A 27681-nucleotide genomic window follows, 5' to 3' on the forward strand; every position below is an offset into this window, starting at 1 on the left:
CCCATTTACGACATCCAAACAATGTATGTAAATAATATTGCTTAAGACTTTTAAAAATTAAATCGATATGGATTAACTCTTATTTTTTGGATGACAATATAAATCCTTTACACTAGGTAAGTCGATGATGGTGGCCCCCGAACCGAATTAAATCTAATAAAGCTGTCTTTTCTTACAAAACTTTAGATTTTCAATAAAATTCTTTATACCTCTTGTTGCAGGATATTGGTGAGATGCTCCGGCTCTGGTACCACGAAAATTGTCGAATATTTCAAGACAGACTGATTAACGATGAAGATAGGAACTGGTTCGATGCATTGCTAAAGTCTGAAATTGAACGACGGTACCGTTTAAAATCTGAAGAAGTCCTTGGGACTACGGATATACTATTTGGTGATTTTATAGATCCATCTGTAGGAGTAGGTAGGATATTATATTATTTATGTAGCTCACAATGTCCAACGTTCAGGTGTGGATCTTAGAGGTATAAAGTCGAAGTAAATGTCATGGCCTCTACCAAACAAGACGTTTGGTGGATGCACCCACAAGAATTTACACCGGCGCATCCGCCAAAAATATAAGATCTTTTCTGGTCTGCGCTAGCGCAAGAATAATATATTGAAGATTTTCATCTCACCAGTCATATTAGACAAGGCGAAAACGGCGGGTTCTTTGGAGAAAATAATCCCATAAGATTTTTGCATAATCACATTCGTGAGACATTCCAGAATAATATTCAAGAAGTCGCCCACGCGAAAAGTGGTCCAAATTTTTTTATCAATTTTTTTTAATTAAATTGCAAAAATCAATATTTTTGGCCGGAACAATTTTTTTTTAGATTTTTTGGACCATTCTGGATAAAAAAGGTCTCCTATAACTTTTCTCTAGAGTTAATCGTTTTCGAGGTAAAAGCATTATAAAATTCAAGAAAACAAAAAATGGCGATTTTCAAGGCTTAATAATTCGGTTAAAAGTTATAACTATGAAAGTCAGAAAGTAATTATCTCAAAGTTTAAAGCCCCTTCTACAAGACACTGAAGAAATTTTTGTCATTATTTGATCACCAAGCTGTTATTTTTAAGTAAAAATAATGAACGCCATGCACGTATTAGGCGGCCGTCCATGATGAGTGCGAAAGAGATGCCATTTAGGCAGTCCAATGGAGCATCACACTCGCACTCACATTTACAGCCGCGTCAATACGATCTTACCACTGATTATTAATAATTAAAAATTACAGCTTAGTAATAGATTAATGACACAAATTTCTTCAGGATCATGAAGGGGGGTTTAAATCTGATTTAGTCACTTTCTGACTTTCATAATAATCATTTTTAACAGAGTTATTAAGTCTTAAAAATGGCGATATTTGCGTTTTTCAAATTTTAAATTGCTTATAACTCGAACACGATCAATTTTAGAGAAAATTTTAAGAAACCCTTTATGTCCGAAATGGTCCGAAATACCTAAAAAAAAATTTTCCGGGCCGAAAATATTGATTTTGCAATTTGATTAAAAAAAAAAATTGTTAAAAAAATTGGACCACTTTTCGCGTGGACAACTTCTTGAACCTTATTCTAGGGTGTCTCACGAATGTGATTATGCAAAAAAATCTCATGGGAATATTTTTCCAACGAACCCGCCATTTTCGCCTTGTCTATTCGACATTTTTACGCTGCTCCTCGATCGATATATTTAAAGTGTCTTTAAAGTTAATATTCCACCAACGGTTAGAGCTTTAGAGATAATTATTTAGCTAGCGGTTTTAAATACAAAACGTATTATTCTACAATTTAAAAATTACACGGTATTCTATTTTAAGGTTCTCCTATACATTACTTTTAATTTCTAGCATTCTTTGTCTATAATTTTTAAAATGATTAATATTATCATCATTTTAAAACCATCAGTAAGTCATTTTTTTCGCTGTCTCTCTTTTCTCTACTTTTCTAGTGACATTTGCCGTTTTAGTAATTTTGCTATTACTCATTTCATTTTCAAAAATTTCTACATATACATATATTTAACCAGTTTACTTCTTGCCTTTATAAAACTTGTTCTGTTTACATAGATTATTATTATTAAATTTTCTGGTTCTTGATTTTTTCTTCTCCACCCAATTTCTCTACATATTAGGGTGGGTCGAAAAACAATAATGTTTCATTTTTTAATCGCTATACCGCGGAAAACTTGCCTTTGGGGTAAATAAGTAAAATTCAAAGTAAAATAAAGTTATATATTGAGCCCCCAGCTAGCGCACCACACATACAATTTAGTTTTTTTCAGAAATCAAGACATTTTTCAATTATTTTTACAATCTTTAGCCAATAATATTTAAACGTGCCATAGTGAAAACTGTTTAGTTAATGTTTTAAGAAATAGGAAATACATTCGAAACAGACAATATCTTTTAATTTGCGGTAGCGCAAAATACTCAAAAATTGTTAAAATTCACATATAAGCACCTTAAAAGAAAAAAGAAGGTGTGGTCTAGTATGTTGTGTTGGGTATTATTAGCACAATCCATTTTTTGTTCTTTAACTTCACACTCCATTTAATTGGAATAGAATTATTATAGTGTGTTTAAAGTTATAAAGGATATAAATAAAACAACTTTTAATTTTAATAACATGTTTAATTGAAACAAAAAAAAACCAAATTATAGCCAAACAATGTCAATAAATTAAATGAAATTTTGACTTTAGAAAGAGTCTTTTACTCACTATTTCTGAGTGGGTACGTTGAAGCTGCGCTTGCTGTCAAACTTTGGCATCGAAGGTGTGAATGATACGGCAGATCTTATGAAACCATCTCATTACTTAGCACCGACGACTTTTTTAGATGCTTCAGTCACTAACTTGATGCAGCATTCTACGGCTTGGGTATGACATTGAAATTTTCCAAAGTTTCAATCCTCGAATATTTCACCAGCAGTGATTTTAGCCCAAACTTTATCATCAGAGATTCTCCGTAACAGTGACGGTGGTGTAATTTCAGTGGTGTTCCAATCAAATAATTTAGTAGAGTCAGTCGCATGAAAGGTGATTTTTGGAGGTCGAAAAATCCTAATTGTTTCTGTTTCTGTAGCTAACATCCTTGCTTTGATTATTATTCGGAATCCTAATTCTCTTATGTGTTTCCATTTTCATCCACTATCATCCTCAGTAGCAAATTTTCTGGGTGGGAAAAAACGCATTTCTTTCGATTACAGGATCAACTACTTTAATCAAATTCTCTGGTAGAAATCTGGTTGATTTGATAGCCTCAAAAACGTGTTCAGGTCCATCTCTTATGTATTTTCTGTACTTTATTTTAAACCATACAGGCATGTATGATTTCAAAATGAAGGATACTAACAATTTATGTTCAACTGAAGACGTTTCCACACTTACATACAGTCTCAAAACTCTATTAGCTGTAGTCAACCATCGAGAGTGGGAAAGTTGACCCGATTCTCCAACAAATAAGTCCACAGGGCAGTTGTCTGACTTTGTCACACAACTTATATCTAAAAGATACTATTCATCTTTACTCAAAAGATTGCGATTAACTAGTCCTCCCAGTGGTTAGGAACGAGATGGTTTAATAAGATTTGCCGTAGCATCCAGAGCTTCGTTGCCAAAGTTTGACAGCAAGAGCAGCTTCAACGTACCCACTCAGAAATAATGAGTAAAAGACTCTTCCTAAAGTCAAAATTTCATTTAGCTTGTTGACATTGTTTGGCTACAATTTGGTTTCTTTTTTGTTTCAATTAAACATGTTATTAAAATTATAAGTTGTTTTGTTTATATCCTTTATAACTTTAAACACACTATAATACATATATTCCAATTAAATGGGGAGTAAACTAAAAGAACATAAAATGGATTGTGCTATTAACACCCAACACAACATACTAGATTACACCTTTTTAAGGTGCCAATATGTGAATTTTAACAATTTTTAGTAATTTTCTCTACCGCAAATTAAAAGATATTGAAAGATATTGAAATTTATTTCCTATTTTTTAAACTATAAACTAAACAGTTTTCACTATAGCACGTTTAAATATTATTGGCTAAGGATTGTAAAAATAATTAAAAAATGTCTTGATTTCTGAAAAAAACTAAATTATAAGTGTGATGCGCTAGCTGAGGGCTCAATATATAACTTTATTTTAGTTTGCATTTTACTTATATACCCCAAAGGCAAGTTTTTCGCGGTATAGCGATTAAAAAATGAAACATTATTGTTTTTCGACCCACCCTAGTACACATTCCTCCATAAGTTGCTCTAACTGCTTCTGGAATAACTAACCACTTCTGCTCTAACTAAGAATGGGTGATGGATTCGACCGTTACTTGAGGAAAGCTCATTTTATCTAATAATAAAACACTAAAAAATTTTGTTTTCAATACTCCCACAAAATTTTTTGCCTTTCGCAAATGATGTGATTTAACTACGCTCCTACACTTTATAGTCTTAACCGAATAAGTTGAGGAGTGGGGAGCTGTTTGTCTAAAGTTAGTCATACAGAATTATGTTTGTATTTTTTAATTTCTTAATTTCCACAAATGCTAATAAGGATAGCCTTGGAACGTACAGCTGGTTCCAAAAAAAACTGATACGACTCTTAACCAATGAACTGTCAACACTGATGGAATGGCTCCGTCCCATTCCAACAGTGAAGCGAGATAGGCGCCAACATACAAGAGAGAGGTTCTAGCACTTCTAGAGAGACATGAGAGAGACAGAAAATTGTCAGGTAAAATTTGCTACAACTACAACGTACCTGACTAGCACTGTCCGATTATCTTCCCTCCTTTACCTGATTATCTTCTATCTCATCCTGACGCCATTAACTTCGTTTTATGGCGATTCCATCAGTGTTGACAGTTCGTTGCTCTTAACGCGTATTTTGTAGAAAATTGAGCAGTGTATTTTGAAGGATAAATACTTATTATTTACATACATACTGTCACTGCCAAATCTTAAAATTTGTCAGATAACTTATTCTGTTCAACCTCAAAAATGGCTCCACATGCTAGCAAAGAACTAAAAGTAAGAATTGTGTCGAAATTAGAAGATGGTTGGTCACTATCTGCCGTAGCGAACCATTTTAATGTAAGCAGAACAGTAGTTTTTAATATGTATTAATAAAAGATGGAGAGCGCAAGAAACTCTCGAAAGAAAGCAAGGTTTTGGAAGACCAAAAATATTTACCGCTCATGAAGATCGTACGCTTTTTAAGAGGTTAGAAGAGAATCCTTTTGATATATTTGTGATGTTGATGCTTATATTATTTTAATATATCTGTACTCAGTGCGTACAGAGAGTTAAGTCCTAACACACTGTTTTGAGATAAACGCGTTTAAGGTTTGAAATAATATGTTAGAGTTTTCGAGATACTTTTGGAGTTTTTACAAGAATGTATCCCTCAAAATTCTTTTAAATACTTTGATCAATTAAATATTTATTTCTCTTAGTAACATAATATAAATATGTAAGCACTACGAGCCTAGTAGGCCCATGGCTTGATGTAATATTCTTTTCCACTCCCTTTTGTCAGTCGCTTTTCTTTCCTAGTTCCTTACGTTAATTCTTCTCATATCTTCTCTAACTCCATTACTCCATCGTGACCTCGGTCATCCTCTTCGTCTTTTCCCTGCCAATGCATTAGATCAGGGGTCGGCAACCTTTTTTACTAGGAGGGCACATTTCAAAAATTGTGAAATTCGGCGGGCACCACCTGATGAAAAGTGGCGCCCCCCTCCCCCCGGCGAGGAAACATGAAAATAGTATAAAATAAAAAAAATGTATTAATATATAGGCAAATTTTTATTTCACATCAAATTCTAATATAAAATATAAGCATAAGTAATCAACTAGTGAGATATTTGGCACTGTAAATTTGTTCGCAGGCATTGGTCTAAATGAGCATCAGTAAGGGTTGATCGGTACCTTGATTTTAAGTATTTCATATTTGGAAATAAAGATTCACAGGCGTATGTCGAGGCACAGAGGGAATTTAACTTTAGAGCACATTTTCTCAACAAAGGATAAATATTTATATCCACTAAATTCCAAAAATTCTCTTCGTTGCAGTATGATTTCAATTGGATGTCGTTGGTGATATTTATAATTTCCAATTCCAAGTCCTAATTTCCAAGTTAGAAATACTGAAATATGTTGAAATCTTTTCACTCAGATCTTCATTTCTATGAGAGTAAGGATTAATAAAAAACATCAAAAATGTCTTTAGTTCAGAAAATTCTTCGAACCTTTTGTTAAATTCTGTCAACAAGGAATCAAAATGTTTGACAAACTGATGGGTGGTAACATTTTCATCGCAATGACTTTCTATTACCATTCTCAAATTTGGGAAATGTGATAAATTATTGTTCTCTATATGCAACTTCCAGAGCGCCAATTTAGCTTTAAATGCATTTACCGCACTTACCATGGAAGCAATATGATGATTTCTGCCTTGAAGTTGTAAGTTTAATTCTTTTAATTTTACAGTTAAATCTGTTAAAAAAACCAAGCCGAATCAGTTATAATAACCAAGGTGTTTGTTCTAACTCCGGACAAACTTCATTTCTGGATAATAGAAATTCTCTTACTTGAGGTAATAAATTTAAAAACCGCTCAAGTACTTTTCCTTTACTCAGCCACTGTACTTATGTATGTGTAATCAGATCGTCAAATTCTGCGCCATTTTCTTGCAGCAATAATTTAAATAATCTGTGTTGCATAGCTCCTGCTCTTATTGAATTTATAATTTTGGTTACAGTTTGTATTATATCTTAAAAAGGAATCACCTTAGAACATAATACTTCCTGAGGAATGATACAATGATAAGAGGCAAATTTGGGAAATATCGGGTATCTCTTACACAGAGCGATGAAACCGCTATTTCTTCCTTTCATTGCAGGTGCGCCGTCTGTTGTAATTGAGGACAATTTTTTCCAAGGTATGTTAGTTTCCTCTAAAAATTTTGTAAAAGTCATATAAATATCTTCACCCCTTGTCCGCTCTTTTAACGGTAACATTTTTAGAAATTCTTCTTTAACAATAAAATCTTCGAAAACCATCTTTATAATAATAATATATAATTGAGAAGTGTTGGACACGTCTGTTGACTCATCAACTTGCAGTGAAAAGAATACACTTTTTTTAATATCAGTGTTCAATTATTATTGTGACTCAATGTCTGTAGCCATCATTTCAATTCTTCGAGTTACTGTTCTGGCTGATAGCTGGATGCCATTTATTGCTGTTACTATTTCATTTTTACTTTTATGGTCGTCAAAAAGTGTTTCGGTACTTAATAACATGACTTCCTTAATAATCTCACCTTCTACAAACGGTTTCATTTTCTTGGCCAAAAGGTGCGAAATCTTGAAAGAGGCAGTAGTTGCTTTTGTTGATTGGGAAATTGATCTGGCAAATAAGTTTTGCTGCTTAGTCAACTTGAGTTTAAGTTCCAATATATTTTTCTTTCTAATTTCCGAGTTTATTGGAAAAGTTGTGTTAAAATTTTTGTGAGTGGTAATGAGATGTCTCTCCACATTACACTTTTTTGGAACCGCTACACTTGTATTACAAAATAAGCACACACTTTTTCCTTTATAGTAAATGAAGCAAAACTTTTTTTCCCACTCGACATTAAAATGATGTGTCTTTATCTTCTTTCTTTTATTTTCCATGGCGGCTAAAATAACAGTAAAATAATAAATATATAAAGAATTAAACAATCACAGATATATACTTACAACTCCAAATTAATATAAATTCAGGATAAGAATAAATTCACACAGGTTAGTTAGCACGTGGCGCATGAAATGGTAGCAGGCAGGTAGACGGAGTCATAGTAGACACGCGAGGGTGAGGAAAACATAACGGTGCGTATAGATATGCCGGCGCCGCTCGGAGCTTTTGTATCATGTTCGTTAGGTTAGTAAGATGTGAGCAGGGTCGTAGCCAGTTGTTCTATTAGTTTTATATTGATGTCGCTGAAATTCAATTTTAAAACTTTAGTTTTGAATAAGCTTTAAATTATTAAAGTTCTGTTTTTAATTAGTTTTGTAAATAGTTGTTTGGTTAAATTTTTAAATTAAGATGGTGAAAGAAATGGCGGTCACTTAAAATTGCTTCGGTGCCCGCGGGCATCAGGTTGCCGACCTCTGTATTAGATAGTACCATTCTGGGAATTCTAGATCTAATCATCCTCTGCACATAGCCCAACCATCTAAGTTTTTGCGCCTTAATTACTGCTAGTATGTTAGGATCTTGATAGAGCTCAGTTAGTTCCTTATTTATTCTTCTTACCCATTGTCCATTTAAGTTTTTCTACCGAAGATTTTGCGCAGTATTTTCCTCTCCCAAACTAAAAACAACTCTTGACGTTTTTTTGTTGTGACTCATGTTTCAGAAGCATACGTTACTATCGGCCTTATTACGGTCTTGTAATTTCTTAGTTTTGCTTTTCGTGATATATTTTTACTTCCTAACAACCCATTAAGAGCAAATATAGCGCGGTTGCCCGACATAACACTCTTTTGTATTTCTTCTTCACAGTTAGGGTCTCTTGTGAAAACAGTTCCTAAGTAATCAAATCTCTCAACTTCTTCGAATTTATACTGTGTTCCCTTCGCTGTTGTCATTGTTATGTATTGTCCCCGAACGAATTGCTTATTTGTCCATTCCATATACTTTGTTTTTGCTTCATTTATATACAATCCTTTAGTTGCTGCCCTGTCCTCGAGCTTCATGACTGTTTCTATAAGTTCTATTTTGCTCCTAGCCAAGATTACCAAATCGTCTGCGAATGCCAAGCACTGATGTTTTTTGTGGTAGATCAGACCTGTTCTAATAATGTTTGCTTCCTGTATAACCTTTTCAAGTAATATGCTAAACATTATAGACGATAATGGATCACCCTGCCGCACTCCTTGTTTGACCTCAAAGCTTTCTGTTATACTGCCGTGCTAAGCCCAAAGGCGGTAACTGATTTTTTATCGAAAATGAGATTTTTGTATTTTTAGGTAGAATAGGGTATTTAGTATATATTTACAAAGTCTTTGGAGTTGTAGAAGCATTATATTTTAAATAAAATTTCAATTTTGTTAGCGATATCTACACTTTGCAGTTAAAATACTAAGCCATTTGGCGGTAAATGTTAAATACTATGGCGTTTTGACGGTATCTGCTACAGTTGCCGTCCATATACCTTAGCATATTGCACTTAGCGCTAATCTACTTTAAAGAATGCTACGCCTACATTTAGAAACCGCCAAATCGCCTTAGTATTACGAAGTAAATTCGGCCTAACTTTACAAGGTTAAAAAATTATTGTGTTAGTTAAAACAGTTTTGTTAGTAAAAGAAATAATTAACGAGGATGATGAGAACTTTTCGAGATTATTATATCTATTGAAATGTATTTTCATTTTTGTTTATAGTGTTTCCAGAATTAACCAATTATGTTGTCCTAAACCATATGAATCTGCGCCAAGTGGGTGATTTATATCTTGAATTAGGCAGTAAGAGATTTTCATATTTGAAAATATTCCTTTTTTTAACTAGGTTTTAAAAACTTAATAATATATCCACACGCTGTCCACAAGCATTTTTAGAGAAAGAGACTTAAAATATTTTGTTTTTTTAGAAAATCAAGTAGAGTCGAGTAAGAGTTGTGAAACACGAGGTGTGAAACCACTGAAGACAATATTATAGAAAGAGGACAATTTATTGTAAAGTAATTACAATAGGTGAAAAAAAAAAAAATTATGTTTATCCTGTACAGGCACAAGGTCTGTTTCATACTTAAAGTTTTCTGTAATTAACCCTTTGTTAGTCGTACATGGGATTAGCAGTCCCATTGATTGCATTTTTTTTTGTTTAAATACAAGCTATTATCATTGCTTAACAAGACAATATCTAGTAGTCTAATTATACAATGTTATTATAAATAGGTAAATGACAATGTGATCATATTTTAATCATAACATATAACTAGTTTGTACAATACAACTAATAAAATGTTAAAATTTGCCCTAATTACATTAAGTAATGGTATTTTAATACCCAATATGATATTGTGAAATACCCAATAATATAACAATGCATAATAATATTAGGGTAGGTGTCGGCTATTATAAAAGTCGTAAAATAGCGAACCTTTGTCGCTAAGAATATAATGGCTGAGAATAGAAAGTGAAAAGTATGGTTTACAATCACATTTACAGTTGAAGAATTCTTTAAAACGCTTAACATCAGCAGCTGTTTAAACATCTATAACCATCTGAAGGGATTCTCTTTTTTTCTAGGATAAGTACAGTTTCGCCCAAATTATTAGACGCACTATAAAAGATTTTATAAAAAATGTTAATTATGAGGTAATACCATTGTAATACTAAATAAGTTTTTTGGTATGTTGTTCGGTTGTCTATTTAATTGTCCATATTGAATCACAAATGGAACATTATTATTAATGAACCAATAGGTTTTTATTGACTCTTGAAAAAAAACAGATATAACGACAACTAAATATTGTCAATTTGTTGTTGTCATATCGTGGCTCAACAAAATAATAACATTTAATAGTATTTTAATTCTTTCAATTTAATAAACTTTACTACACAGAAAAGCTTTTTATTTCATATCAATCACAACTGTAAACCACATACCGCTAATAGGCTTAGTATTATAGTAAGTTTTGATAAAACGTGTTAGCGGTATCTACCTCTTTTTATATAAAACTTTGTTTTAAAATATAATTAATGGTTCCCTTAATAAACTGGGGCATATATCCATGCATTAAATCTATTAGCTAGTCCATAAATCCCTAACGGGCCAAAATTGTAGCATTCAATTTTGAAATCGATTTTACCACCATGTTTTCAAATGTTAGTTACCACCTTTGGGCCTAGCACGGCAGTATAGTATTGTTTATCTTGACTTTATTCATTGTTCTTTGGAGAGTTAATTTTATAATTCTAATAAGCTTTGGAGAAACGACCATGTCTTGCAATGCTGTGAATAACTCGCTTCTTTTCACTCGATCGTAGTAACATAATCAATAAACAATATAAACAAACCATATAAGTATTATAAGAAAAATAAAAAAAAAAGACTAAGTTCTCACTCTAATGGCATATAAAACAACATAATGCTATTCTACATCCCACCAGAATGAAAACAATGGGAACCTTCTCTGGTTACACCTCCGAGGCTTCTACAATTTGCAAGCCATACGGATGCTGAGACTAAGGAAGATGAGGGAATTCTACAATTTACAATTCACGTCCCATCTGCTCAGCGCGGTAAAGTTCCAACGAGAATGGTTCCCTTCATACTCCACACACAGTAAATGTAAATCAAAAATGAATAAGCATTTTCAATTTCGTTGCAAAACGAAAACACAGCCGAGCCATATTCTAGTCCAATCAGAGAGTGCTGCAAGCACCCCTACCGGTTTCGAAGCTTATTAGTCTCTCATCAGGAGGCACATATTATGCTGCTCTCCCCGATCCAACCAAAATTCGTTGCAATCCGGGACTCCACGCTGGGGTTTGTTTTGGTTGGATCGGGGAGAGCAGCATATGTGCCTCCTGATGAGAGACTAATAAGTTTCGAAACCGGTAGGGGTGCTTGCAGCACTCTCTGATTGGACTAGAATATGGTTCGGCTGTGTTTTCGTTTTGCAACGAAATTGAAAAAGATTATTCATTTTTAAAAATAATAAAGTTTTTCTTAAGTATATGGACTTAACAAAATTTGCACAAATATCATGAACTTAACACGCTTAACGCATAACACAAACTATAACAAAAAGTATATAAAAATAACATTTAATAATAATAATGGGGATTTTTAAGACCAAAGTAGCAGGTTTTAATAAATAATAATAGAAGAGGATTTAGCAAGAAAAAAACTTGTGTTCAGTCATCATAAGCCAAGTAAGTAATAATACAAATTAAGTAAAATAATACAAAAAATAAACAAAAACTGATATGGAAAACAAGTCAATATTTTTTTAAGTTTTAGTATTTAATATTTATATTTTTTCATTCTTCCTGGCAGTTTGTTTCGTTGATTTTTCTTGGCAACTGTCATTTTTTCGTGGTTTTCGCTTTTTCTTTCTTTTTTTGTCAACTACGTAGTTGCACTATCTCTTTATTTCTTCATCAGGAATGTCATCAGTGTAGGTATTCTCTGCTTCATTTAAGGTTATTTTTTATCGAAGTGGTGAAATACTGGTGAAATATATGGAAGAGTTTAAGGAGGTCATTTTTTTTTCTTCTTGGGTATAGAATTTTGTCCTGGGTAACGTAAACCAGGGTCCACTTTGCTAAGGGTTTCTTTGCCTCTTCTTTTGAAACTAATGCATTGAAACGGTTGATTAAGGTCTAAGATATTCTTAGAGTAAATTATTTCAGGCTTGTTTTTGACAAAATTCAGCCACTGTACATCTCTGCAGCAAAAATTGTTTTCAATAACAGTATCTTTTCACTGTCGGTTTTTAACAACTTAGCAAAGTCAAAGAAGCTATCTTGATTTATCTCCTTCTCCACGAAAGGCCTTTGTTACCAGTGCTTTGTATAAGTTTGAGGATGGTGGAACGTCCAGCAAAAGCTGTTTTATTTTTTTCAATAAGGACGTGTGATATATCACACTCAATGTGCTTGTGGTCAGGTACAAAAAATTTATGATTAATCGCTTCCAAGTTAGGAGAATGTTACAGAGCTACCATACACATAGGGGCTACATGTGTATTCTTGTTTTGATCACCACATGTATCTGAGTACCTATATGATCAAACTTTTCACAAGAGGCTTTAAATCTTTAGAAATAAATTCGAATACACAGCAGCCAACTTCATTAGCACCTCTCCCAGCCACACCTTCATGCCAAAGGTAAAAGCAAGTTGTGCCATCACTGCAGTCGTAGAGTGTTAGATTAAAAGTCCAAAGTTGGCGTTTGTAAAAGGCTACAGAACTATTCACGAGTGGAGTGGGAAGGCATTGCTGCATGTCAAATGTCACAATTTTGGTTGAATCGGTAACTTTTCAATTTTCTTTGTCTAATTTTTTGGACTCATACACATACTCCGCGTTATCAAGGTGGTCATTTTTTTGTTTTAAAAACTCCTGGTTTTCATTCTCAGAACATATTTTAAGTTGCATATCTAGCCTATCACGTTTTGAACAGGTATCTAATTTATGCTCTTTAATTTTTAAATTTAATTTGTGGAACTCCTCACAGAACTTAGTATAGCTTACAGGTTTTAAACTGTTTTCAGATAGGGTACGCTTGTATTCTTCATATTTTAGTGTCAATATCGTCAAATGTGGAGAATCAAATTTTTTCCACAATCTTGTTTTAAGTAGTGGCTTTCATAAGCTGCGATTCCAATGAGAAATTGATTTACTGTATTTCTTTTTTCTTCAGTTATACATTTTTTTTTTCTAAAATTTCCTCGTTCATCGGGTTGGATTATGCCCGATGAAGATGATCTTTTTTTTGAATAATAGTTTATAGGTATATCCGATTTTCTCCAAATACTTTTAGCAAAAAAGACAAATCAGCTTTAAAGGCACGCGGCGTACAGATAGATAACTTAATAACTTATTAGCGTACAGTGTGTTAAATCGCAAAACTGTGGGACTTAACACACTGAGTCTTCCTGTTTCTTAAATAATGTTTAGTGTAAAGAGTGATATGTCTAAGTTCGGGACTTAACACGCTTTACACCGTGACCCGTCAAAATAGCCCGGTCAAAACAGCCCCGTCAAAAAAGCCCCGTCAAAATAGCCCCAACACAAAATAGCCTCGACAAAATAGCCCGCAAACAAAATAGCCCCGACAGAATAGATCGCACACAAAATAGCCCCGGTCAAAACAGCCCCGACTAAAATAGCCCTGGCTAAAACAGCCTCTTATAAACAATTACATAATTATTTATACAAGGTGTCCAAAAACTTTTTTTAATTTAAATTATTTTACAAAAAGGAAGAATGTATTTAATTTATTTAATTTAAAATGCATTTTGCTGTTGCCCGAAAACAGAAAAAAATGTTTATATCATAAATTAACATTGATTTTCGCTTAACTTAAATGTTCCAACTTCCAAGAGGCAGGAAAGACAGGACTTGAGTTCTCTGAAAAAACAATTTTTATTTAATGTGGTTAAGATAAATATCTGAATAGAGGATAATTACAATTTCCGAAAAAATGTATTTCTAAGGAATTATTCCATGATGAATTCTGAAGGGAGCTTTTTTTCGGGGCTATTTTGTCGGGGCTAATTTGTCGAGGCTATTTTGTCGGCGGGCTATTATTCCGCGGCTATTTTATCTGCAGGCTATTTTGTCGGAGCTATTTTGTGTGCGGGATATTGTGTCGGGGCTATTTTGTCGGAGATTTTTTGACGGGGTACCGCTTTACACAGTTAGTATTGATTGTTTTTCATTTGTGTAAAATCAATATCTCAGTTTAGGAATGGACAAATTGATGATGGACTTGACAAATTATACACACATGTAGATATGTATCAAATTCTAACATAAAGATAGTGCATTTGCTAATTTCGACCATTTTTGGACTTAATTCGCTTTACGCATAGAACACAGATATATGAATTAACATATATGTAATCAGTGGTTTGTTGTTTGTTTGTTTATTTTATTATTTGTCTGTCATAATAAATGTAATCTAATGTCAGACCAATCAAATACACTGCTCAAAATAATCAAATATTACTAAGAGTCGTATCAGTTTTTTAGGATCCAGCTTGAAAACTAAAAATCTTTTATAGTAATGTCAAACTACGTTAAATATCTTGTACAGGAGTGTGAAACCCCATATTGTAAGAACAAGCATTATGAGGGAAATCTAAATATGAGAAAATCTACAGGTTAACCTACCATAAAAAAAATTGTATGTCTGCTCTACCACGTAGTAATTAATAACCCTGTAGATTTCGGCATATTTTTAAGGCTGGAGAATATCATTGCCTACATTTGTCACTGAGTATCCTCAGTCGACCTAACTCATCCTGTATATATAATTATGATTTTTGTTTTAGGACCTTATGTGCAAATAACAGATTTTGAAAAATTGTCGGATGCACTGAACTATTATCTCGAAGATTATAACCTTCAAAGTACGAAACCGATGAAACTGGTGCTATTTTTGGATGCGATGATACACATATCCAGAATCTCCAGAATAATTAGGCAGCCTTTAGGCAATGCGCTGCTGCTGGGTATGGGAGGTTCAGGTAATATTAAAATGCAATAGTGTATACATTAAACAGTGTTATACGATTTATCAAATGTTATCTCTATTAATTCACAGGCCAACAAGAAAAATTTTTTATAAAACTTTCCTTACAAATTTATGTGAATCTCATGTATTTTTTGGCGCTAAAAAAGAATCTGAAATTAGATTTTACGTATCACCCATAGTTTCCCACATTATGACACTGGTTTATTATACATTATAATAATTTGAAAAAGACAAAATACCGAAATACATTAAAATGATACATTATTAGAATAAAACCTTTTATCTAATTCTTATTTTGTAATATCATAATTCTGTGCAATCATTTCAGGAGTTAATGCTTTTGTATTTTCTTTCTCTTTTTTATGTAAAACTTCTGAAGTAGCTTTTTTTCCTGTGCCAGGCACTATGTTGTTCCTGATGAAGTGACCAACAGTAATCACCTTGATATCCTAGTGAAGCTTTGAAGTAGCTTTTTTTCCTGTGCCAGGCACTATGTTGTTCCTGATGAAGTGACCAACAGTAATCACCTTGATATCCTAGTGAAATCGTTCGCCTTGTTCTTCACTGACATCACCAAGATTTTCAGGGAAAAAGTCAAGATGGTAATGAAAAAGTTGGATTTTGAGGCTCATTTGACATCCCAAATCTTAAATCTTATCTAATATCTTAAAAAACTTATCTTATAAATTAGCTAATATAATGTCGTAGTTAGGGTCTTTCACATTACCTAAAAACTTATTTACAACCTTTTTGAATGCAATACAAGTAGTCTGGGCTGATTATCGGAGAATAGGCCATTTTTGGGAAAAGTTATTTACCAGCAATTTTATTGCTGGAATCGAATCTTATTATTGTATGTATTAATAATATAGGTATGAAAAGTCCGCAGATAGTGTGCTACTTTTTTTATAAACAAAATGGCGCTTGAAAATCGTGTTTTTTTCAATTTTTGCTCTATAAGTCCAAAGATTTTAACTTTAAACCAAAAATACTCAAATAAAAATTCACCGCAATTAAATTCTGCATAGATACGTGTTTTTTCCGATTTACTTCGACGAAAACTTTCCCCGGAAGGAAAAAGCGGGTTTTTCCAACACAATCTTTAATTTTCAAATAAACTTTTAGATAAGTAATTGTTAATCAATAATTAAATAACTTGGTAGTGTAAAAGCCCTTTTCGTATGCATTATAATTCCAGAATCCGATGGAAATTTAATGAACAGTTTAGCAACAATTGAATTGTTAGTTAAAAATTCACGGTCGCTATAATAACGACAATAATTACGATGCATAAGAATAGCTATGATTTTTTCATAAAAAGACACCATACCGATCTAATGTACTTTACAGAATTGAAATTGGACTATTAAGGCGGCCTCAGGAATATTTTAAAATTATAAAGAAGATTTTTGGCTTATAAACAAATGGAATATCTCGGGAAATATTAAACTAAATTAAATTGTTTGAAGAATTTGAAAAGAGATTTGAACCATATTTTCTTTGAATGCAAAATTAACGAGAGATATATAAATCAATTGTATTACAATTTACGACAAACACAAGTTCATTTTCCAATTAGTATAGAATATCTACTAAGTTGTCATAAAATGGAAATATTTAAATTACTCATAAACTACGTGAAAGAAACAAATATAGTCATTTGAGTCAGATAGGTGGGAGTATAACAAAACTAATAAATTGAGGTAAAAATAAAATAAAAATCTGTGGCTAACGGACCCGCGTCCAAGCCATTTTTTCACACACACACACACACACACACACACACACACACACACACACACACACACACACACACACACACACACACACACACACACACACACACACACACACACACACACACACACACACACACACACACACACACACACACACACACACACACACACACACACACACACACACACACACACACACACACACACACACACACACACACACACACACACATAAATTGAATTGTAAAAATGGTATTCGAAAAACAAGCGGCAGAACGCTTCCTTTAAAAGAAAAAACGTTTAATTATGATGAGTAGTTCCTGAGATACAACCGGTCAAAGTTGACTGGAATTTACGGCAAAGATGTAAACAATTGGATCATAATTTTCAAACCGTCACCTTTTTATTTTTGTCCTCTTTCTGCACACCAATTTTCATATCCTTAAAATACTCATAACATATATTATTATAATAAAAACTATCGATAATACGTGTGAAAATTGCCAAAAATAGCAAAATTCCAATCAAAAATTAGGTTGGAGAAAATGTAACCCTCAAAGTTCAAAATCGGTATACGTTAAAAAAATGCATTTTCTCGGCTTCCCATGGAGCAATTTCATTCATTCTTTTTTTGTTCCCAAGTAACTCGAGTAGAGCCATCGAACTAACGCATTATTAAATGTCAAGCTTGCTTTTGTTTTGTTATAATAAATTAATTTATTTATTATAACACAAAATTTTAATTTGTTTAAATAAAAATTGTTTAAATAATTATACAGCTTTCAAATGGAATATTTATGTTTTTAACTTTAAAAGGTACACTTGTAGTAAGTTTATCTAAAAAAAAGCCTACAACTGGAAAAAATATGTAGTTTTCTGTTCTTTCAAATAAATTAACTTATTATAACAAAACAAAAGCAAGTTTGACATTTAATAATGCGTTAGTTCGATGGCTCTACTCGAGTTACTTGGGAACAAAAAAAGAATGAAGGAAATTGCTTCATCAGAAGCCGAGAAAATGCATTTTTTAAGGTATACCGATTTTGATCTTTGAGGGTTGCATTTTCTCCAACCTAATTTTTGATTGGAATTTTGCTATTTTTGGCAATTTTCACACGTATTATCGATAGTTTTTATTATAATAATATATGTTATGAGTATTTTAAAGATATGAAAATTGGTGAGGAGAAAGAGGACAAAAATAAAAAGGTGATGTTTTGAAAATTATGATCCTATTGTTTGTATCTTTGCCGTAAATTCCGGTCAAATTTGACCGATTGTATCTCAGGAACCACTCATCATAATTAAACGTTTTTTCTTTTAAAATAAGCGTCCTGCCGTTGTTTTTCCAATACCGTTTTCACAATTTAATTTAGTTTAATATTTCCCGAGATATTCTATTTGTTTATAAGCCAAAAAATTCTTTATAATTTTAAAATATTCCTGAGGCCGCCTAAATAGTCCAATTTCAATTCTGTAAAGTACATTAGATAGGTATAGTGTCTTTTTATGAAAAAATCATAGTTATTCTTATGCATCATAAATATTGTCGTTAAATATTATTGGGATAAACCGTAATCGTACCCCTTCCTAACTGCCAAAGTGTCATGGCCGCCGTCGGGACCTATTGTGCTGACATTTACAATGTTTACATATAGAAAAGTTTGTTTTTTTCTGCTTATAATGCCGTTTTCTAAAGATATTAGTGAACAAAATCGATTTGCTAACAATATTTAATATATTTTAAATGTGCTAAAATTGGATTCAACAGCAAAAGTCGCATAAATAACATATAAATGACGAATTTGTTTACCTATTACAAATGGGGTTATGTGGTTGTAACTGTTTATTTTGGGAATAAAATGAAAATGATCAATTAAACGACTGGAAAACTGTAAGTATTACAATTAAAACATGTTTATCCTATCACAAGAGTTCACTTCATTTTAAGAAAGCTAATTATTATTATACAATAGACATTTATAAACTGCCATGTACTTTTAAGGTTACTTTTGATCTGTTTTCAAACCTTATGATTAAATGTTACCTCTTTATTAATTAGATTTGCCAACAAAAGATGCATGATTAAGGCCAAATGCAATTCCTTTGCTAAAGTCATAAAAAAAGTACAAATACAGTTAAAAAAATTATTTTAAAAAGGTCTCTCAATAGACATGAAAATTATACAACAACTCAAAAAACTAGAGAATGTAAAGAAAGCCAGGTTATTGGAAATGGAATTCCTGTTTAATTGAAAGCCAGTAAACTATCCAAGACTTTTCAGAATCAAATGTGTCAACTTGTAAAACGATTCTTCTGACATTTTTAGTAAAAACCAGATTATCCTCAAGAAAAATTCTGTTTTAAGTGAAACTCAAAGTCATATATATAAATATAATTTTGTGAATGTGTCATCTTTGAATGAAACAAATTTTTTACCTAAACAAATAAATGTTTGGATCTAATTAAAAACAATGCTGAATCAAGTACAGTAGAAATACAATCCTTTGAACTTCTAAATGTGATTGTTAAAAGTGTCGAGATAGCTACTGCATAGGGATTCGAAAGGGATAGACTTGTTATGAACGCACTTGATCATGTACTTCTTACTGTTATAAAGTTGAAACAAAACTTATTTTATGCTTTCTTATCAATCAGTCACTTTTAATTGTGTATCAACTTTACGTGGTACATCGTGCAAAAATTGCTAAAATGCAAACATTATATTTATTTTCTGTGTTACATTGGATACTATGATTGAATGTCTTCCTCTTTTAGATAGTGAAGTGAAGAACATCTTGAAGTTCCAATGATGTTTCAAGATGAGATAAATCGAAATAATGGTTGTATGTTAGAAGGACAGAGAATACGAAGAAATGTTATTGCTGCATACTTAGTGTAGTGAAATACAAACTTCAAACATTATAATATATTTTTTTATTTCAAACATTTCATATGATTATGAAAGAACATTTTCCTCTTTAAAACAATGAAGAAGTGAAGAACATAATAAAGTTCCAACGAAAATGATTCCAGATGAGGAAAATCGAAATAATGGTTGTATGTTACGTGTATAGAGAATACGAAGAAATGTTATTGCTGCAAACTTAGTGTAGTGAATTAAAAACTTATTGTCAAATACAAATCAATTTATTTCATACTTTTATAATATATATTTTATATGTGTTCAAATAAAAATATTAATAAATAAAATACAATAAACACAAATCATGTATATCTTACAATGAATTACAAAATCAAAAATTAATTACAAAAATATCAAAATAAATCTAAAATATTAAAAAGTAACCCATAATTTTTATAGTACCTACATACTTTGGTTGGTACTCTAATAATTTGGAAATCCATTAAAGTTTGTAGATGGAAATTGCAGGTATCTAAAAAATATATAAAGTAACTCAACAATCTCTTTTCAATTAGGGTTGCAGTTGATAAAGATGAATGACCCTTGCTCGGGAAATCAAATGTATCTAAAAAAAATTAAATAACAGCTTTCTAACAAAACAATCTTAGCACTAAACGGAAACAAAGATACTGGTAAGTATTAAAACATTTTTTGAAAAATCTTTCTGAAAGTGAAAATAAAGACTACTCTCTATGGGAACAACTAAAACTGGGTATGCTTTACAAAAAAATGTATCCAGAACAAACTTCTTCTCTATAAGGCAATACTACTACAAGTCTGGATGTACAGGATTTAATTCTGGGGAACTGCCAGCAACACATAATATGCAAAGACTACAAAGATTCCAATCCAAAGTCTTTCATGATGTCCGATTTTTTTAGTACCACTACCAAATATCACGCTAAACTTAAAATTCTTACAATGAAGATAGCTAAAGCTTGAGTACACATAGATAGATCCAACCAAATAAATAAAAACAATTAATGTATGTAAAATGTATGTTAGTCTTCTTCCACTTGCAGAAGATATTTTCAGTTGTTTGTGCCACTGTGAACTTAAGATCTCTAATATTAACCGATGATAAATTTATGAAAACTGATTTTAAATATTAAAAACTTTCAGAGATATTTCAATTTTCGAAACATCTTATAAAAGAGTGAAAAATATTCAGAGACACCTTACAGCCATAAACCAGTAAAACTAAAATATTTAATGTTTTTGTATAAATTAATATTAATATTTATGAACTTTTTAAATATATCTTTAAAAATTTTATGATAAATAAAATGTTTTTGAGTAAAGGCAATATTTTTTTTGTATGGTAATAGAAAAGATTAATATTTGAAATCATATACAGCATCACATTTTATAAATTATAATCTTTTTGTTATAAAAATAGTAATACCGTGTGTCTACGGATGGGGTGCCCAAGAGGAAAAACTTTTTTATTTTCAATTTTAGCGAAAAATGTCATTCTTGATAAAAACTTTTGCTTGTTCTAAAACCCCATAAAATGAACTAAAATTCAAGTTTTTCAAATCCTGCTTATTTTTATAGCCAATTTTATGTAAATCCCTATAAATTTTTGCACTAAGTTCGAAATTGTAACAATAATAACTTGGGAGAACAACCCTTTCACTTCTCTGGATTACGAAGCCAGACTTTGTCGTTCTCCTTGAATCATCCAATTATTTATTAATTAAATAATTATTAATACAACAATTTTAATAATGAAATTTATCACAAGATAAATTCTTAATTGATAGCTTAACATTGTCAAAAAAATTGACAATTCGCAAATTATTTATCGAAGTTGATAGTTACTAAGCTACATTGTGGCTTGGCAACACTAGATTATTGTTAAGATTTCAAACTTAGTGCAAAAATTTACATAAAATAGGGATTTACATAAAATTGGCTACAAAATTAAGCAGGATTTAAAAAACTTGAATTTTATTTCGTTTTATGGGGTTTTAGAACAAGCAAAACTTTTTATCAATAATGACATTTTTCGCTAAAATTGAAAATAAAAAAGTTTTTCCTCTTGGGCACCCCAACCGTGGACACACTGTATATAATTATAATACTAAAATCACAATAAAGATGCACTAGAAAGAAACAAACACAAGACATGATGAATGTTATGAGGAGCACTCACAAATCATGATTTACAAAGTTTATACATTGTAAATCATGATTCGGGAGTGCTATTTGTATCATTCAACATGTCTTGGGTTGTTTATTTCTGGTGCATCCTTATTGTGAGTTTAGTATAAGAGAATTACAAGTTTTATGTTAAATCTTCTGAATCAAATTTTTGTTAGGTATCATGTCACTCTTACTAATTTTATCCCATAAACACTTTGAAATAATACATTTTTTAGTTCCATGACTGTTATCAATTGTTGGATATCATATTGGCTACCATATTCGCTATTGTGGCTTTATTGACAGCAGCTCTAACTAATGATGATGGAGTCGATTTTCCATACTATGGTCTTAGATTGTTCAGCTATGATTGTGAGATTCTACCAGAACCACATTTACCTTGGATCTTTCTCTGAATTATCAAATGCAAAAGTTCATATTTTTTAGGGTGTTTCATACCTAAGTATTATTGACCTAAGTATTCCAGCTTGTGTCTCTTTAGTCAAATGGAAATTATTATATGAAACTCTACAAGAACACATTCATATTATAATCAATTAAGTATATTAATTTTAATCACAAATGTTTATTGGTTGAGAGAGTGACTTTTTTACTTATGCTCAATCAAATATTTTTACTATTTTCTGTTAGTTTTTTAATAGTTATTTATGATATAAGTGTTAAAAGTACACATTTAAGGCACGCATGTGAAAGTCTGCAATTCACATATCACACAATATTTTTTCTGCAAACGTAATTACAGAATAATATCTACAAAAACTTTTTCTACAACCGTGTTAAAAATTCAATTTTTAGCACTCCATAAGAGCATTAAAAATGCTACTTTAAGGCACAAGTGCTTTAAAATTTTTATGGCACTGCAATTCGTATTGACTGTATAGACAATTTTCATGTAATGTCACAAAAATATAAAAATGGAATGTCAGTCAAGTTCAAGTAAAAGTTTTTGTAGATATTGTCCTGTAATTACGTTTGTAGAAAAAATATTGTATGATATGCCTGTTAAAAAGTACATTTTTAAGGCACTCATGTGAATTGCAGAACTCGCTATCGCTCATTCTGCAAACTTTCACATGCGTGCCTTAAACGTGTACTTTTAACACTTATATCATAAATAACTATTACTTGAACTGACATTCCATTTTTATATTTTTTTGACATTACATCAAAATTGCCTATACAGTCAATACGAACTGCAGTGCCATAAAATTTTTAAAGCACTAGTGCCTTAAGGTAGCGTTTTTAACGCTTGTATAGAGTGCTGAAAGTTGCATTTTTAACACGGTTGTAGAAAAAATAAATTTTATGTATATTTTATCTAAAAAAGTATTTAAGCACTTAAATATTTTTTCAAAAATAGAATATTTTTATGAACTTCTTTAATTCTTTTTTATTTTAACTTTAATGCAATCTGTTATCATTATAACAATATGACAGATATAAAAAATGACACAGTGGGAACTACACTCAGGGGTGAGAACTCTTTACATATTTATATTAATTTAGTCTACATTACCATATTTCTGACTTTTTTACAAATTAGTAACTACTATCTACTTCCCAGTGGTGTAGAGATCTGTAACTTTTCTTAACCCTCTAGTGCCCTAGTTTGCCTCAAGGCGGACCATAATAAAAATTTCCATGCTTACTATTTAAGTATTTTATAGCTGCAATACCGAAACCAGCCTCTGGACTAGATCAGATAAGCATCCAGCTTTTAAAAGTTTGGGTGATCAGACAGATTTTTACCCTATAATTTTCAGTTTAGCATGATATTTGGTAGTGGTACTAAAAACATCGGACATCATAAAAGACTTCGGATTAGAATCTTAATAGTTTTTGCATATTTGTATTACTGGCAGTTCCCCAGATTTAAATCCTGTACATCCAGACTTGTCGTAGTATTGCCTTATGGAGAAGAAGTTTGTTCTGGATACATTTTTTTGTAAAGCATGCCCAGTTTTAGTTGTTCCCATAGAGAGTAGTCTTTATTTTCACTTTCAGAAAGATTTTTCAAAAAATGTTTTAATACTTACCAGTATCTTTGTTTCCGTTTAGTGCTAAGATTGTTTTGTTAGAAAGCTGTTACTTAATTTTTTTTTAGATACATTTGATTTCCCGAGCAAGGGTCATCTTTATCAACTGCTACCCTAATTAAAAAGAGATTGTTGAGTTACTTTATATTATTATATTTTTTAGATACCTGCAATTTCCATCTACAAACTTTAATGGATCTCCAAATTATTAGAGTACCAACCAAAGTATGTAGGTACTATAAAAATTATATGTAACTTTTTAATATTTTAGATTTATTTTGATATTTTTGTAATTAATTTTTGATTTTGTAATTCATTGTAAGATATACATGATTTGTGTTTATTGTATTTTATTTATTAATATTTTTATTTGAACACATATAAAATTATATCACTATATATTATAAAAGTATGAAATAAATTGATTTGTATTTGACAATAAGTTTTTAATTCACTACACTAAGTTTGCAGCAATAACATTTCTTCGTATTCTCTATACATGTAACATACAACCATTATTTCGATTTTCCTCATCTGGAATCATTTTCGTTGGAACTTTATTATGTTCTTCACTTCTTCATTGTTTTAAAAAGAAAGATGTTCTTTCATAATCATATGAAATGTTTGAAATCAAAAAATATATTATAATGTTTGAAGTTTGTATTTCACTACACTAAATATGCAGCAATAACATTTCTTCATATTCTCTGTCCTTCTAACATACAATTATTTCGATTTACCTCATCTTGAAACATCATTGGAACTTCAAGATGTTCTTCACTTCACTATCTAAAAGAGGAAGACATTCAATCATACTATCCAATGTAACACAGAAAATAAATATAATGTTTGCATTTTCAGCAATTTTTGCACGATGTACCACGTAAAGTTGATACACAATTAAAAGTGACTGATTGATAAGAAAGCATAAAATAAGTTTTGTTTCAACTTTATAACAGTAAGAAGTACATGATCAAGTGCGTTCATAACAAGTCTATCCCTTTCGAATCCCTATGCAGTAGCTATTTCAACACTTTCAACAATCACATTTAGAAGTTCAAAGGATTGTATTTCTGTAACTGTACTTGATTCAGCATTGTTTTTAATTAGATCCATACATTTAATTGTTTAGGTAAAAAAATTGTTTCATTCAAAGATGACACATTCACAAATATGACTTTGAGTCTCACTTAAACAGAATTTTTCTTGAGGATAATCTGGTTTTTACTAAAAATTTCAGAAGAATCGTTTTTACAAGTTGACACATTTGATTCTGAAAAGTCTTGGATAGTTTACTGGCTTTCAATTAAACAGGAATTCCATTTCCAATAACCTGGCTTTCTTTACATTCTCTAGTTTTTTGAGTTGTATATTTTCATGTCTTTTGAGAGACCTTTTTAAAATAATTTTTTTAACTGTATTGGTACTTTTTTTATGACTTTAGCAAAGGAATTGCATTTGGCCTTAATCATGCATCTTTTGTTGGCAAATCTAATTAATAAAGAGGTAACATTTAATCATAAGCTTTGAAAACAGATCAAAAGTAACCTTAAAAGTACATGGCAGTTTATAAATGTCTATTGTATAATAATAATTAGCTTTCTTAAAATGAAGTGAACTCTTGTGATAGGATAAACATGTTTTAATTGTAATACTTACAGTTTTCCAGTCGTTTAATTGATCATTTTCATTTTATTCCCAAAATAAACAGTTACAACCACATAACCCCATTTGTAATAGGTAAACAAATTCGTCATTTATATGTTATTTATGCGACTTTTGCTGTTGAATCCAATTTTAGCACATTTAAAATATATTAAATATTGTTAGCAAATCGATTTTGTTCACTAATATCTTTAGAAAACGGCATTATAAGCAGAAAAAAACAAACTTTTCTATATGTAAACATTGTAAATGTCAGCACAATAGGTCCCGACGGCGGCCATGACACTTTGGCAGTTAGGAAGGGGTACGATTACGGTTTATCCCAATAGCGACCGTAAATTTTTAATTAACAATTCAATTGTTGCTAAACTGTTCATTCAATTTACATCTGCTTCTGGAATATTAATCTATACTAAAAGGGCTTTTACATTACCAAGTTATTTAATTATTTATTAACAAATACTTATCTAAAATTTTAGTTGAAAATTAAAGATTTTGTTGGAAAAACCCGCTTTTTCCGGGGAAACTTTTCGTCGAAGTGAACCGGAAAAAACACGTCTCTATGCATAATTTAATTGCGCTGAATTTTTATTTGAGTGTTTTTGGTGTAAAGTTAAAATCTTTGGAGTTATAGAGCAAAAATTGAAAAAAACACGATTTTCGGGCGCCATTTTGTTTATAAATAAAGTAGCACACTATCTGCGGACTTTGCATACCTATATTATTAATACATACAATAATAAGATTCGATTCCAGCAATAAAATTGCTGGTAAATAACTTTTCCTTGTATTTTGCTAATTAGCCCAGAGTAAAGCTTCTCTTTCTTAGGCCGCGTTCAGAGTGGACGAGCAAAGAGCAAAGAGCAAAGAGCAAAGAGCAACGAGCAAAGAGCAAAGAGCAAAAAGTGCACGTTCAGAGTGGACGAGCAAAGAGCAAAGAAGTGCTAATAGCGGGTAGTTACGCTAGACGAGAGTTTAGTTCTTTTCCACTCGGCAGTGTGGATAGGAGCGGTAGGATATTTGCTCTTTACTCTCACAGTAGTCCATGTAGTGAGACCGCTCCCGTCTGAAAAAATTTCCGATTCGGTCTCTTTGTGGATTCCTATTTAAAAATATTTTAAAATTTCCTTTAAACAAATCTGAAGGGTGCCAGGGCGGAATTTTTGGGCAGAAATTGTTTAAACAATTTTTTTAAACAAATACAAAAGATCACGTTTTTTGCTCTGGAACATATATTTTTAAGTTTTGTGGGTCATCTAAACAACAAAGGTATCTTGTAAATGTTCTCAAAAATTGATAGTTTTCGAGTTATATGCAATTTAAAATCTGAAAAATGCGAAAATACTCATTTTCGAGGCCTAAATACTCATATTTAAATTAGTATTTTTGAGGTTGCCAGATACTTAAATTGAAGTTTAAACATTGAGCCTCAAGACTCTGAAGAGTGATCGCGTCTAACCTTAATTTATACCGTTGTTTTTAATTGTTAAATATGCGTGTTTATTCGATTTTTTGCCGGTGTGGCGCGCTCTATTTCAAAAATCTCCTATTTTCCTCCGAAAATTATTTTTTCTAGATTTTTTGGTATTTTCTAAATAAAATAAGTTTCTTGACATTTTTCTCAAAAGTTAACAGTTTTAAAGTTATAAGCGATTTAAAATCCAAAAATGAGTTTTTTTGTCATTTTTTGGATTTTAAATCGCTTATAACTTTAAAACTATTAACTTTTGAGAAAAATGTCAAGAAACTTATTCTATTTAGAATATCCCAAAAAATCTAGAAAAAATAATTTTCGGAGGAAATAGGAGATTTTTGAAATAGAGCGCGCCTCACCGGCAAAAAAATCTGATAAACAGCATATTTAACAATAATTA

The 27681-nt window shown here is 31.3% G+C and overlaps 1 protein-coding gene and 2 long non-coding RNA genes across 5 annotated transcripts in view; 2 read left to right on the forward strand and 1 right to left on the reverse strand.

Moving 5' to 3' along the window:
* The first annotated feature begins 228 nt into the window (after positions 1-228).
* Positions 229-27681, forward strand: part of LOC114339168 (dynein axonemal heavy chain 1-like) — a 1269803-nt gene continuing 1242350 nt past the window's right edge. For all 3 annotated transcript variants that reach the window (XR_007700607.1, XR_007700606.1, XM_050661243.1), the window contains exons 1-2: positions 229-423; positions 15070-15264. Coding sequence is in view for 1 of the 3 variants with exons in the window: in XM_050661243.1 (XP_050517200.1) it covers positions 234-423; positions 15070-15264 (385 nt within the window). In the remaining 2 variants the exon portion in view is untranslated. The remainder of the gene's footprint in view (positions 424-15069; positions 15265-27681) is intronic.
* LOC126891908 (uncharacterized) lies at positions 18574-19939 on the forward strand. Its single transcript, XR_007700611.1, has 2 exons — positions 18574-18905; positions 19790-19939. It is a non-coding gene; the product is annotated as an uncharacterized LOC126891908 (long non-coding RNA).
* On the reverse strand, positions 24476-26131 carry LOC126891905 (uncharacterized). Its single transcript, XR_007700608.1, has 2 exons — positions 25802-26131; positions 24476-24931 (listed from the first exon to the last, which is right to left on the reverse strand). It is a non-coding gene; the product is annotated as an uncharacterized LOC126891905 (long non-coding RNA).

Source organism: Diabrotica virgifera, chromosome 9 (genome assembly GCF_917563875.1).
Source record: "Diabrotica virgifera virgifera chromosome 9, PGI_DIABVI_V3a".
Lineage (NCBI taxonomy): Eukaryota > Metazoa > Arthropoda > Insecta > Coleoptera > Chrysomelidae > Diabrotica > Diabrotica virgifera.